The sequence below is a fragment of the Dendrobates tinctorius genome, unplaced genomic scaffold (assembly GCF_039654945.1).
Source record: "Dendrobates tinctorius isolate UK_male_01 unplaced genomic scaffold, ASM3965494v1 ptg000230l, whole genome shotgun sequence".
Taxonomy (NCBI): Eukaryota; Metazoa; Chordata; class Amphibia; order Anura; family Dendrobatidae; genus Dendrobates; species Dendrobates tinctorius.
The window spans coordinates 649,749-664,403 of NW_027361897.1; the positions used below are offsets into that span (position 1 = coordinate 649,749).

The 14,655-nt window shown below is 43.9% G+C and overlaps 1 protein-coding gene across 2 annotated transcripts in view; it reads left to right on the plus strand.

The window, feature by feature from the left end:
- Positions 1 to 11,787, plus strand: part of SUFU (SUFU negative regulator of hedgehog signaling) — a 60,781-nt gene extending 48,994 nt beyond the window's left edge. The window contains exons 7-12 of one of the 2 annotated variants that reach the window (XM_073555751.1): positions 341 to 494; positions 603 to 714; positions 2,071 to 2,205; positions 2,700 to 2,838; positions 5,575 to 5,643; positions 10,661 to 11,787. In XM_073555751.1, the coding sequence (XP_073411852.1) occupies positions 341 to 494; positions 603 to 714; positions 2,071 to 2,205; positions 2,700 to 2,838; positions 5,575 to 5,643; positions 10,661 to 10,750 (699 nt within the window). In that variant the 3' untranslated portion in view covers positions 10,751 to 11,787. Of the gene's footprint in view, positions 1 to 337; positions 495 to 602; positions 715 to 2,070; positions 2,206 to 2,699; positions 2,839 to 5,574; positions 5,644 to 10,660 lie in introns of both variants that reach the window. The other variant, XM_073555750.1, reaches the window with a different exon arrangement.
- Positions 11,788 to 14,655: the final 2,868 nt, after the last annotated feature.

Below are 14,655 nucleotides of genomic sequence, written 5' to 3' on the forward strand. Positions count from 1 at the left end.
GAGCCACATTTTTGGAGGAAAAATAACCTCTTGTGCCCCGGGAGATCCCGGTTTGTGATGGTAAAGCATGTGGCCCGTTAAGCAGGGGGAACATTGAGGCGATTCGTCCCCCACTACTGCTGACTTCACCTTGCTGTCTTGATATGATCGTAGTGCAGGGCTTGGCTGCTTATCATAGTACCGAAAAGTGTATATATGACCCTTAATAACCAATGCAATGTTTGTCACAATGTGCTTCTTAGGAAGTGCTGCTATGCCCATGGCGTCTTCTGTGGAGGAGTTTGCCATGACTGGATTCTCTTATAAAGTTGTGCTTTTTGTCACATTCATTTTTAAGCAGGAAAGAGTTGATAAAGGAATTGAGACAGAAGGCTCCAACCTCAGCGGTGTCAGCGCCAAATGTGCTTGGGACGATTTAAGCCGCCCACCAGATGACGAGGACGACAGCAGAAGTATTTGTATAGGAAACCAACCACGCAAGTTGTCCGGAAAAGGTTTGTCTGGACGAGATACCAAAAAAAACTGACTACCTTGACATATTTGCCCTATTGCTCATTACATTTACTGTTATCCTTTTAAATCTGTGCTCCTGTAAATTTCAGATACAGAACAGATCAGGGAGGCGTTGCGAAGAGGCCTAGAAATTAAAAGTAAACCTATCCTACCTCCAATAAGCTCACAGAGACATAATGGCATGAACCACGACCGAGCGCCGTAAGTAGACAGCAGTGAACTGACTGCCTCAATAGCATTATCACCATTGACCATGTCTGGTCAGGGTGAAGCTTGCAAACCCCGCTCTGTACTAGGTATACGTTTCCACGTCGCATATCCGCTTTGGAACTCGTGCAGCAAAGATTCCACAGCAGATATCGAGGTGCAGGTGAACTGGTCATTTCACCCCTGCATTGCATGATGGTGAAATATGCAAAGATGTATGCATGATAAAATGGCATGCTGTGGCTCTGTGCTCTGCAGTAGTAGGGACGTTATGCCGTGGATGCAACTTGTGCGTCTCATGCACAATGCTGGTACTTAAAAATACATTGACTTGTCAAAAAGCAAATAATACAACATGACAATGTACCATGAATGGTGATGCGAACATGGTATAGGTGCAGCCCGGCCAATAGAGTAGAGCTGTCAGTTCTTTACAGAATTAAAAGGGGAAATGGTGATGATCGAGCGTGCTCGGATAAGGTGTTATCCAAGAATGCTGGAGTGCTAATCAAGTATCACTGCGTGCTCAAAAAATATGCTAGAGTCCCCGCGGCTGCATGTCCCGCAGCTGTTTGACATCTGCAACACATGCAGGGATTGCCTGCTAGGCAATTCCTGCATGTGTTGCGGCTGTTAAACAGTCGCAAGACATGCAACTGCGGCGACCAGAATATTTTTCAATCGCGTCGAAAATACTCGATTAAGACACGAGCGTGCTTGGATAACACCTTATCCGAGCATACTCGATCATCACTAGAGATATTAACTCTTTTATACTGGTCTCCTAATTGTTGATGGAGCCGAGCGAATATTATGGAACACATTCGAATGAGTTGGTCATGGCTTTGTTTCTGGGCTACATACCACCACTGGTTATCGAGCATAATCCTGTGACAACTTGTAAGCTTTAAAGAGGTGCAGTCAACTAATACATGCTTTCAGATGTGTAGGTCATGCAGATTCCCAGGGATTCAGAACAGCCGTGCTAGACAAGATTATTACATCGGTTTCTTCAGCTGTATCACCCCTAGAAGACCCATGGAAAATAGTTGAATGATCCTCCTGAAAAGGATGACCAAGGTTTAGGATCCTGCCCCTATGGTGAAACTATCCTAATGTTTCCTGCCAACATGGGATTCACCTTAGGATCCTTAATTGTATTGAAGCCACTGTGAGCCATGCCTGGCAGGACCTATGTTGTGGCCACCTATCTTGGGAAAACCTGGAGAAAAAAAAACAACAAAAAACAATGTAACACTTTATCTTAATCTCCAATTAGTCCTTCCTAACGAGACATAAAGAAATGGGTGAGATCTGTGCACTATTTATTGGTTATTTCTGTTTTCCAAGGAGCCGAAAAGATAGCCTGGAAAGCGAAAGTTCCTCAGCCATAATCCCTCATGAATTGATTCGCACACGTCAACTGGAAAGCATCCATCTCAAATTTAATCAAGAGTCCGGCGCTCTTATTCCGCTTTGTCTAAGGTGACCATTCATTTGCTGCGTATGTATTTTATATTTTAGCTTCAAAGGAAAAAACTTCAGTTGAAATTAATAGCATGTAATAAAGTTGCATGAAACGGATGCTAAAAAAGTTTGATGGGTGCAACTCCAAGAGGTGGATCCTGGTTTCCAGAGCTGGATTCCCTTGATCTCCCATCCTTCTTGGTAAGGTTGTTGCAGGCCCCATGCAGATGGAAGGTGAATGTAGAGATGGCTGCTCCTTGTTTGCTGTTCTTATAGATGGCAATGTAAATGCTCAGCCACCTCTCCATACAACCTCACCATCAGTGCAGCAACAGCCTCTCCAGATGGGCTGAGATTTGGGAGACCCCACTCCCATGATTAGATGTATAGAGATCTGTTCCTGTCTGACACCTATGGCATATAGTGTGAATACATGAAATGTTTACACTGAAAATACGTCTATTTATACCAATGTTTAGCTTGTCATTGATCCCATTCTGTTCCCCTTCTAGGGGTAGACTGTTACATGGACGACACTTTACATATAAAAGTATTTCTGGAGACACAGCCATCACGTTTGTGTCCACAGGCGTTGAAGGAGCCTTTGCTACAGAGGAGCATCCCTATGCAGCACATGGTCCTTGGTTACAGGTAAGTCCACTTCTGTGTGTGTAGATATAACCACTAGTGTCTTGATGTGGCGCGCCTGGTGGCTCTGATTATTCCTGCAAAAGTACACGTATAATATCAAATTTGTAAAGTGTATTTTATATATAAAAGAGGGACAAAGATGAAATTGTGAGAAAAATGAATAAACAAATACAATTCCACCATTATTTTTGGGGTTTTGTTTTTACAGCACTTATTCTTCTGTAAAAACTTCCAATATTGTAGCATGCGTAAATCCAATCCCTTTTTAAAGAGGGCTGGATTATTTCCTCAGTACACATAACATTGTAGGTTATGGATAATTTGGTGACAAAATGTACAATTGGTGGAGAAAGGTTGCACTTGATGGACCTGAGTATTTTTCAGCCTATAACTGTATAACCATAAATCGAGAAAAAAAGCAATAGAAAAAGATCAATGTCAGATGTATGGTATTAATAAAAAAAAAAAAAAAAAGTTACAAAGAAAAAGCATTTTACTGATTGTGATGCGGGATGCTTACGGGAGCTGATGTGTGAGCATTAGAGCACGGTCCGATTAAATGCCGCTATCACAGATTGACAAAGGCATCTAAGGCTGATCCAGCCTCAGCGGTTAGAGATGCCGGCATTAGTTACAAGTGGAATGAGCTTCTGAACTCCCTCCGTGTATTCATACCTCTTTCCAGGTTGTTAAATGGTGAAGGGGAGTGGGGTTTTTGGATTGTCAGTTTTCTTACCCACAAAGTTTTCACTTTACCATCAATAGACATGTATGGGCTTTTTTTTTGTGTGGAATTGCAGTGATCGACTAACTGCAATTTGGTTGTTTTGTGCTTTTTTTTTTTTTTTTTTTTTTTTTTTGTTCCGACTGTTCCCCCCCCCCCCCCCCTTATAGGTTAATTTTGCATTTTATCTTTTAAACCTCACTATTTTATGCTTGTGCAGATACCACATGTTCAATTTTTATATTTTAACCCCTTTCCGTGTAATAGTATGTCGGACACCCTCCCTTTGATGTGGGCTCCGGCGGTGCCCGCATCGAAGGGCAATCCAAAGATACCGTATATACTCGAGTATAAGCCGAGACCCCCTAATTTTGCCACAAAAAACTGGGAAAACTTTTTGACTCAAGTATAAGCTGAGGGTGGTGCTGCACAAGGGTTAATGGTGGTCCAAAAAGATGCTCCATAGATAAATACCCCCATAAAATGCTGAACAAGGGTTAATGATGGCCCAAGAAGATGTTCCATAGATAAATACAGCCCATATATTTCTGCTGCTGCAATTAAAAAGAAAAATGACCTACTTACTCTCGTCACTGGGGGCCAGGTGCCGGTGTCCTGAGCAGGCGGGGACACCGGCGCGCTGTGTGGGCCAGGTGCCGGTGTTGCCGCTGGCTCAGGCCCCCGGCACTGGCGATATTCACTTGTCCCCGTTCCATCGCTGCGCGCCGCTCTGTCTCTCGGGTCTCTGCACTGACGTTCAGCAGAGGGTGGGCACTCACTACGTCATCGCGCCCTCTGTCCTGAGCGTCAGTCAGAGGATGCGGAGGACAGAGTGGCGTGCGGTGGTGGAACGGGGACAGGTGAATATTGCACTGCTCCCCGTCTTCACCCCCTCCTGGCGCACGGTCTCTGTGCATAGTCAAGACTTTAATGAGCGGTACCACGTGACCGCTGAACGCAGGAATAGCTGGGGCGCCGAGACCATGGAAGAAGCAGGGGGCTGCAGATACCATGCGCCAGGAGGGCATGAGTATGATCTCTGACACCCGCGCTCCCCCGCCGACCTCTGATATGACTCGAGTACAAGCCGAGAGGGGCACTTTCAGCCTTAAAAAATGGGCTGAAAATCTCGGCTTATACTTCGAGTATATACGGTAGTAATAACGAGCGATCAAAAGATCATATTTGCACCAAAACGGTGTCATTAACAACGTCTGCTCGGCGCACAAAAGCTAAGCCCTCACCCAACCTTAGATCACGAAAAATGGAGACGTATCCGAAAATGGCTCAATTCTTTTTTTTTTTTTTTAATTTTTTTGCAATTTCACCACACTTTGAGATTTTTTTTTTCCCTTTCTCCAGTACACTGTATGTTAAAACCAATGGTGTCGTTCAAAAGTACAACTCGTCCCGCAAAAAATAAGCCCTCACATGGCCATATTGACGGAAAAATAAAGTTATGGCTCTGGGAAGAAAGAAAGCAAAAATCTAAAACGTAAAACCAAAAATACATCCGGTCATTAAGGGGTTAAAATAATAATATTTAAAGAGTGAAAGCTCTCATCTCTGCTGTCACCGGCATCTGCTGGTTATGATGCAGGCTCAACTCCTGAGCCTGCGCCATACAAGGGGCTCTGACATTGAATGTACCAGTGGATCCAGCGTCTGTGACTGCTTGAAAAGATTTATGCACTTCCATCATTACCACGGTGTTTCTGTAGCATCAGACCACCAGTTTTGTATTTTACTAGTGACCAACAATTTTCACTTTGGGCTAGTGGTCTGATTGTGGATAAACTATGCATAGTATTTGTCCGCTCCCCCCCCCCCCCCCCCAGTTAAAAGTGCTGACAGTAACTACAAGAACAAAATTACCACTGGCATAAAAATAAAAAAAAACTTACTGGGACACTCCCGCTAAAGTCGTCTTTTGCTTCAGAAGGCAAGATCAAATGCTTTTCCAATTACATAGAAAAGCAGAATAAAAGGCTCAAACCATTTTATCTTCTTAGATTTTGTTGACAGAGGAGTTGGTGGAAAGGATGCTGGAAGACTTAGAAGATTTAAGCTCTCCAGAGGAAGTAAGTTCTCTTTTTAGCTGCTGGAGGAGGGGGAGTGAAGGCTCCTGTAACATGCCAAGAGTTGGTTCTGCAGCCCTAGATTTCTACTTCAAACATGGGAACTGGCTGGAGTGTGCGACTCCCTGCGTCCTGCAGCAGGGTTGTGCGTTCACACTGATTCATTTATTAACTCCAGGCTTGTAATCTAGCGCAGGGGTCCCCAACCACCCGTCCGGGCCGTTGGGGTTCTTTTGCCGGTCCGCGGAGCTGCCTCAGACCAGCAGTAAACACTGACAGTGTGCTCTGTGGCAGCTCAGAGCACACTGCAGATGCCTGCCCTGGCTGTTGATTATCACCGGGTGTAGAGGCATGCAGCGCTCCTCACATGTGAACACTGCAACACGTGTGGCTATGTGCAGGCGGGAACACGCTAAGGCTAGTTTCACACTAGCGTTTGTGAGCGCAGCAACGGCCTGCGCACGGCCGCCGCTAAGCCCCGCCCCCTGCCGCACCTCCGCCGGTAGCTCCGCCTATCGGCGCATGACGCTGCATGCGCCCTGCGTCCCCTATCTTTATCACTGGGGGCGCAGGCCATGCGCAGTATGCGTTTGGCGGCGCATGCGCCTTTTTGACGGTGCGCCGGCGCAACCAAACTGCAGCAGGTTGCGTTTGGCGCAGGTCGGCGCACCATCAAAAGGACGCATGCGCCGCCAAACGCATACTGCGCACGGCCTGCGCCCCCAGTGATAAAGAGGGGGCGCATGCAGCGTCATGCGCCGGTAGGAGGAGCTACCGGCGGAGGTGCGGCAGGGGGCGGGGCTTAGCTACGGCCGTGCGCAGGCCGTCGCTGCGCTCACAAACGCTAGTGTGAAACTAGCCTTACCTTGTTATGTCAGCGGCAGCGCTGTCTGTGGGCAGGGAGCAAGCCCTCTGCGTTCCCGCCCGTGGCTATAGTAACACTCACTGCAACCGTGGCCCGACGGAAGCAGCAGGGAATGAAGAGAGGTATTTTTTTTTTCTTTTTTTTTTGTATTTGTGTGTGCCTGTGTGTATATGTTTGTATCTGTGTGTGTATCATATGTGTAATATATATATATATATATATATATATATATATATATATATATATATATATATATATATATATATATATATATATATATATATATATGCACGCGTGCGCGCGCACACACACATATACACTCACTGGCCACTTTATTAGGTACACCATGCTAGTAAGGGGTTGGACCCCCTTTTGCCTTCAGAACTGCCTCAATTCTTCGTGGCAGAGATTCAACAAGGTGCTGGAAGCATTCCTCAGAGATTTTGGACCATATTGACATGATGGCATCACACAGTTGGCGCAGATTTGTCGGCTGCACATCCTTGATGCGAATCTCCCGTTCCACCACATCCCAAAGATGCTCTATTGGATTGAGATCTGGTGACTGAGGAGGCCATTTGAGTACAGTAAACTCATTGTCATGTTCAAGAAACCAATCTGAGATGATTCGAGCTTTATGACATGGCGCATTATCCTGCTGAAAATAGCCATCAGATGTTGGGTACATTGTGGTCATAAAGGGATGGACATGGTCAGCAACAATACTCAGGTAGGCTGTGGCATTGCAACGATGCTCAATTGGTACCAAGGGGCCCAAAGAGTGCCCAGAAAAAATTCCCCACACCATGACACCACCACCACCAGCCTGAACCGTTGATACAAGGCAGGATGGATCCATGCTTTCATGTTTACGCCAAATTCTGACCCTACCATCCGAATGTCGCAGCAGAAATCGAGACTCATCAGACCAGGCAACGTTTTTCCAATCTTCTACTGTCCAATTTCGATGAGCTTGTGCAAATTGTAGCCTCAGTTTCCTGTTCTTAGCTGAGAGGAGTGGTACCCAGTGTGGTCTTCTGCTGCTGTAGCCCATCTGCCTCAAAGTTCGACGCACTGTGCGTTCAGAGATGCTCTTCTGCCTACCTTGGTTGTAACGGGTGGCAATTTGAGTCACTGTTGCCTTTCTATCAGCTCGAACCAGTCTGCCCATTCTCCTCTGACCTCTGGCATCAACATAGCATTTCCGGCCACAGAACTGCCGCTCACTGGATTTTTTTTCTTTTTCGGACCATTCTCTGTAAACCCTAGAGATGGTTGTGCGTGAAAATCCCAGTAGATCAGCAGTTTCTGAAATTCTCAGACCAGCCCTTCTGGCACCAACAATCATGCCACGTTCAAAGGCACTCAAATCACCTTTCTTCCCCATACTGATGCTCGGTTTGAACTGCAGGAGATTGTCTTGACCATGTCTACATGCCTAAATGCACTGAGTTACCGCCATGTGATTGGCTGATTAGAAATTAAGTCTTAACACACAGTTGGACAGGTGTACCTAATAAAGTGGCCAGTGAGTGTATATACACGCGCGCACACATATATATATATCCCCTCACATGTAAAGCGCCATGGAATAAATGGCGCTATAACAATAAATAATAATTATATATATATATATATATATATATATATATATATATATATATATATATATATATATATATATATATATATATATATACACACACACTCACTCACTTGTGGCCAAAAGTATTGACACCCCTGCAATTCTGTCAGATAATACTCAGTTTCTTCGTGAAAATGATTGCAAACACAAATTCTTTGGTATTATTATCTTCATTTAATTTGTCTTAAATGAAAAAACAAAAAGAATTGTCCTAAAGCCAAATTGGATATAATTCCACACCAAACATAAAAAAGAGGGTGGACAAAAGTATTGGCACTGTTCGAAAAATCATGTGATGCTTCTCTAATTTGTGTAATTAACAGCACCTGTAACTTACCTGTGGCACCTAACAGGTGTTGGCAATAACTAAATCACACTTGCAGCCAGTTGACATGGATTAAAGTTGACTGAACCTGTGTCCTTGTGTGTACCACATTGAGCATGGAGAAAAGAAAGAAGACCAAAGAACTGTCTGAGTACTTGAGAAACCAAATTGTGAGGAAGCATGAGCAATCTCAAGCCTACAAGTCCATCTCCAAAGACCAGAATGTTCCTGTGTCTACCGTGCACAGTGTCATCAAGAAGTTTAAAGCCCATGTCACTGTGACTAACCTCTCTAGATGTGGACGGAAAAGAAAAATTGACAAGAGATTTCAACGCAAGATTGTGCGGATGTTGGATGAAGAACCTCGACTAACATCCAAACAAATTCAAGCTGCCCTGCAGTCCGAGGGTACAACAGTGTCATCCCATACTATCCGTCGGCCTCTGAATGAAAAGGGACTGTATGGTAGGAGACCCAGGAAGACCCCACTTCTTACCCCGAGACATAAAAAAGCGAGGCTGTAGTTTGCCAAAACTTACCTGAAAAAGCCTAAAACGTTTTGGAAGAATGTTCTCTGGTCAGATGAGACAAAAGTAGAGCTTTTTGGGCAAAGGCATCAACATAGAGTTTACAGGAGGGAAAAAGAGGCATTCAAAGAAAAGAACACGGTCCCTACAGCCAAACATGGCGGAGGTTCCCTGATGTTTGGGGTCGCTTTGCTGCCTCTGGCACTGGACTGCTTGACCGTGTGCATGGCATTATGAAATCAGAAGACTACCAACAAATTTTGCAGCATAATGTAGGGCCCAGTGTGAGAAAGCTGGGTCTTCCTCAGAGGTCATGGTTCTTCCAGCAGGACAATGACCCAAAGCACACTTCAAAAAGCACTAGAAAATGGTTTGAGAGAAAGCACTGGAGACTTCTAAGGTGGCTAGCAATGAGTCCAGACCTGAATCCCATAGAACACCTGTGGAGAGATCTAAAAATGGCAGTTTGGAGAAGGCACCCTTCAAATATCAGGGACCTGGAGCAGTTTGCCAAAGAAGAATGGTCTAAAATTCCAGCAGAGCATTGTAAGAAACTCATTGATGGTTACCGGAAGCAGTTGGTCGCAGTTATTTTGGCTAAAGGTTGTGCAACCAAGTATTAGGCTGAGGGTGCCAATACTTTTGTCTGGCCCATTTTTGGAGTTTTGTCTGAAATGATCAATGTTTTGCTTTTTGCTTAATTCTCTTTTGTGTTTTTTCATTTAAGACAAATTAAATGAAGATAATACCAAAGAATTTGTGTTTGCAATCATTTTCAGGAAGAAACTGAGTATTATCTGACAGAATTGCAGGGGTGTCAATACTTTGGCTACAAGTGTGTGTGTGTGTGTGTGTGTGTGTATGTATGTATGTATATATAATATTACGTCCACCCCGCTGGGCCATGGAAGAATGGTCTTGCTGGAAGCCGGTCCCTGGTGCAAAAAGGGTTGGGGACCACTGATCTAGCGAACATTAGATTGCAGTGCACATGGAAAACACACAGACTTATAGTGTTGCGCATTTCTTAATCTCACAGAATTGATGTTGTGTTTGTGTATCTATGTAAAGGAATCCGTTTACAATTTCTGCTAAATAAACCGAAGCTAAATAGGCCAGGACAGTTTAAGGAGACTCTCCCAGCAGCTTTATGGTGGCCGATACACGGGCAGCATGAATGAGATCCGTGTAGTATTACTGCAGCCTTGTAGGATTTGTTTCTGAAATGCTGTGGCTTTTTATAGAGAACCTACTTTTTAAAAACTGTCTTGGTATGCTGTGACTTATATTACTAGATAGGGGAAAGTCCACTCCCCTAGCCTGCCACAGGTCTCTTATAATTGTGTGCCTGGTGAGATCTGGGACAGTCTAGGAGAGCGGGGGCAGGGTAAAGCTGGTGCGGACCTACCTCTGGCTAGTCATCTGAGATGAATAGTCCCCACCTGGCATTTCAAAGTGTGTTTTCTCTGAAACGACATGTAAAACGCACAACTGCAAAGTGGGATTTATGCTGCCCGTGCCTCGGCAGCATGAATCTGCTGTCAGGTTCACTTCATGGGAATGTTCACAATGACTTAGTTTTAATGAGAACTCCCACATCTGAAATCCTTACATCGATCTTGACAATTTTTGCATTTTTTTTTTCCCTCTGTATCTAGATGAAGTTGCCAAAGGAATATAGCTGGCCAGAAAAGAAGCTAAAGATCTCCATCCTCCCAGACACAGTGTTTGATAATCCACTACCTTGAGAAAGAGTCAAGATTACAATGTACTCTCCAACGTTCAGCACAGTCTATTGCTGTAAACCAAAGGAAAGCAATTACTGCACAACCGTGGTATTAGACGACCGACACAGATGCTTGTGGGAATTTAAAATTTTTTTTTTTTTCCCTTCTCCCCTTTTAAATCCATAAAGAACGTTCCAATGCATTACACCAGATTTGTCATCCTACCAGCAGGCAATCAACTGTTCTGATAAAAGATGTCGTCACACTGGGGTTTCTGTTAGTTTCCATCTCATTATGGGCTTAGACATAGCACTGTAGCAAAATTAAGAATACAGTAAATACAAGCAGTAGCGCTAAAAACGATATTGGATCCTCCGGTTAAATCGAGGGGTCACTTTTGACTTTTCTGTAAGGGCTAATGTAATATTGAGAATGGATCTGTTTTTGTCACATATTTAATAGACAAAGACAAACATGTCAGTGCCCGGGGCATCCTAAACATGGCATTTGGCCCAAACACCATATTTTTCAGAAGACTGAAATGAAAGCTACATTTACATTTCACTTTTAATTTTTACATTCTTAGTTCTCTTCAGTGACGAGTGAACTTTCAATAAGGTGTTATCTGAGCATGCTCGGGTGCTAACGGAGTGTCTTCATCGTGCTCAAAAAAATATGTTCGAGTCCACACAGCTGCATGTATCATGGCTGTTCGATAGCTGCAACACATGCAGAGATTACCTGTGTTGTCTCAGCTTCTCACAATTATCTACAACATCTGGTATAGACAGAAGAATCTTTCGTATTCTTTCAATAATGTCTAATTTCCGGACGTCTGCCTCTGAATTTGACTGACTGGCTTCCAGTTGCCATGTGTTGTGGCTGGCAAACAGCCGCGGGGACTCGAACATATTTTTTTGAGCACACCGAAGACACTCGGTTAGCACATGAGCATGCTCGGATAACACTGCACTGCATTTTCGCTCATCGCTAGTTCTCTTGTGTTGTCCACTTTTGCCTATGTTGCCCTAATGTAATTAAAAATTGAAGCAGGTCGACTTTCAGAACTTCATCTATTGACTCTTTAACAATAGATTAGTTAAAAATGGATGAAACACAGATGGATCGCTGAAGTAATAAGTGTCTTCCATTTTTAATCTCCATATACAGGTGCTTCTCACAAAATGAGGCTAGTTTCACACTAGCACACGCTGGCTGTGCGCTAGTAGGATTTTAGCGTGCGCTGCGCACTTTTGAAGTGCGCCCAACGCAGCACTAGTGCACGATATGCGCACCCTATGCTAAAGATAGGGTGCGCAGATCGCATGCGTCCATGTGCGATAGTAGGCGGCGATGACCGGATGGGGCGGGCAGGGAGTCGGCGGGGGCGGGGCTTAGTGGCGCCGTGCGCTGCATGGAATAAACGCTAGTGTGAAACTAGCCTTAGAATATCATCAAAATGTTTATTTTAGTTCTCCAATACAAAAAGTGAAACTCGTATATTATAGTCATTACAAACAGAGTGATCTATTTCACGTGTTTATTTCTGTTAATGTTGATGATTATGGCTTACAGCCAATGAAAACCCAAAAGTCATTATCTCAGTAAGTTAGAATACTTTATAAAATTATTTTAAAATCTGAAATGTTGGCCTACTAAAATGTATGTTCAGTAAATGCACTCAATACTTGGTCAGGGCTCCTTTTGCATCAATTACTGCATCAATGCGGCGTGGCATGGAGGCGATCAGACTGTGGCACTGCTGAGGTGTTATGGAAGCCCAGGTTGCTTTGATAGCAGCCTTCAGCTTGTCTGCATTGTTGGGTCTGGTGTCTGTCATCTTCCTCTTGACAATGCCCCATAGATTCTCTATGGAGTTAAGGTCAGGCGAGTTTGCTGACCAATCAGGCACAGTGATCCTGTTTGTAAGCCAGATATTGGTACTTTTGGCAGTGTGGACAGGTGCCAAGTCCTGCTGGAAAATGGAATTTCCATCTCCAAAAAGCTTGTCGGCAGAGGGAAGCATGAAGTGCTCTAAAATTAATTCCCTGGTAGATGACTGCGCTGAGTTTGGTCTTGATAAAACACAGTGGACCTACACCAGCAGATGACATGGCTCCTCAAACCATCACTGATTGTGGAAACTTCACACTAGACCTCCAGCAGCTTGGATTGTGGCCTCTCCACTCTTCCTCCAGACTCTGGGACCTTGATTTCCAAATGAAATGCAAAATTTACTTTCATCTGAAAACAACACCTTGGATACTGAGCAACAGTCCAGTTCTTTTTCTCCTTGGCCCAGGTGAGACGCTTCTGGCTTTGTCTATTGGTTATGAGTGGCTTGACACAAGGAAAGCGACACTTGTAGCCCATGTCCTGGATACGTCTGTGTGCTGGCTCTTGAAGCAATGTCTCTAGCAGCAGTCCACTCCTTGAATCTCCCCCCAAAGTTTTGAATAGCCTTTTCTTAACAATCCTTTCAAGGCTGCCGTTATCCCGGTTGCTTGTGCACCTTTTTCTACCACTTTCCTTCCACTCAACTTTCCATTGATATGCTTGGATACAGTACTCTGTGAACAGCCAGCTTCTTTAGCAATGACCTTTTGTGGCTTACCCCCCCCCCCCCCCCGTGGAGTGTGTCAGTGACTGCCTTCTGGACATGTCACGTCAGCAGTCTTCCCCATGATTGTGGAGTCTACTTTAAACACTTAGGAAGCCTTTGCAGGTGTTTTTTTGTTAATTATTCTAATTTACTGAGATCATGACTTTTGGGTTTTCATTGGCTGTAACTCATAATCGTAAACATTAACAGAAATAAACACTTGAAATAGATCACTCTGTTTGTAATGACTTTATAATGAGTTTCACTTTGCGTTGAAGACCTCAAACTTTTTGATGATGATCTAATTTTGTGAGAAGCACCCGTGCTTAATGGGTCAATCCTGATCTGAAAAGTGGATGAGAATAAGACCTGCTTGGAGTCTTGCTGATCAGACACTGATCTGTTTTTAAAACTGATGCAACTCTTTGGCTGCGTGTGCTGTGAATACAGCACTCGGATGTCTTAGCTCAGGCTTGTATTGATAAATCATGTCCAGTGATCTCCATCATCCTTGCTTCTCTTCACATTGTAGAGGAGGATCTGTCTGTAGCAACCACTAGATGGAGCTCGGTGATATGTGATGGCAAACATTAAAAGTCTCTATACAATGAGTGCAATCTAGTGACAGCTGCAGCAAAGCTTTACTGTCAGAGGACACCAGTTATCACATTAGTAATGACACTGGAACTCACTGGTAGTTAAACTATTAACTATATTAATGTTCCTTCGGTTCTTCGTTCACAAGTGCAGTGCTAAATAACAATGGTTAGAATTGGGTTATCACTTAGAAGGAGCAGCAGAGGAGACCTTTATGTAGTATTCCTCCATTGCTTTCCTTTATTCCTCCCTTTTATTTAGGATAAATTTGATATCATACGACTGAACCTTTTATATTGCTCCTGACACATTGTATAATTAGTATTACTCTATGCAGATTCCAGACTATTTTTTTTCCTTTATTTATAAATCGCACTTTACTTCTTGTCTGGATGGCCATATACAGTTAGGTTAACTTTTTGTACAAGACAGTCAATGACTGAGACCCCTAATTCAGGATTCTCACTTGAATTTCATGGCACATATGAAAGTCTTACTGGTAGCATGAAGTTTAACCTCCACCCATGAGACTTGTATAGATGTCCAATGTTGTTCAGTGAGGTAGTGTACATTTCTGAAATAAATCTCAACATGCACTCGGATTTTCTTTTTTAGTTCTCCACATCTGAGGACTGCGGATCCCACTCTGATTTCCTCTGATGGAGAAAATACGGTCGTCTGATCCCAGCCATAGTGTTAAAGGTCCATTCAGCAGTGGTGATTTAGG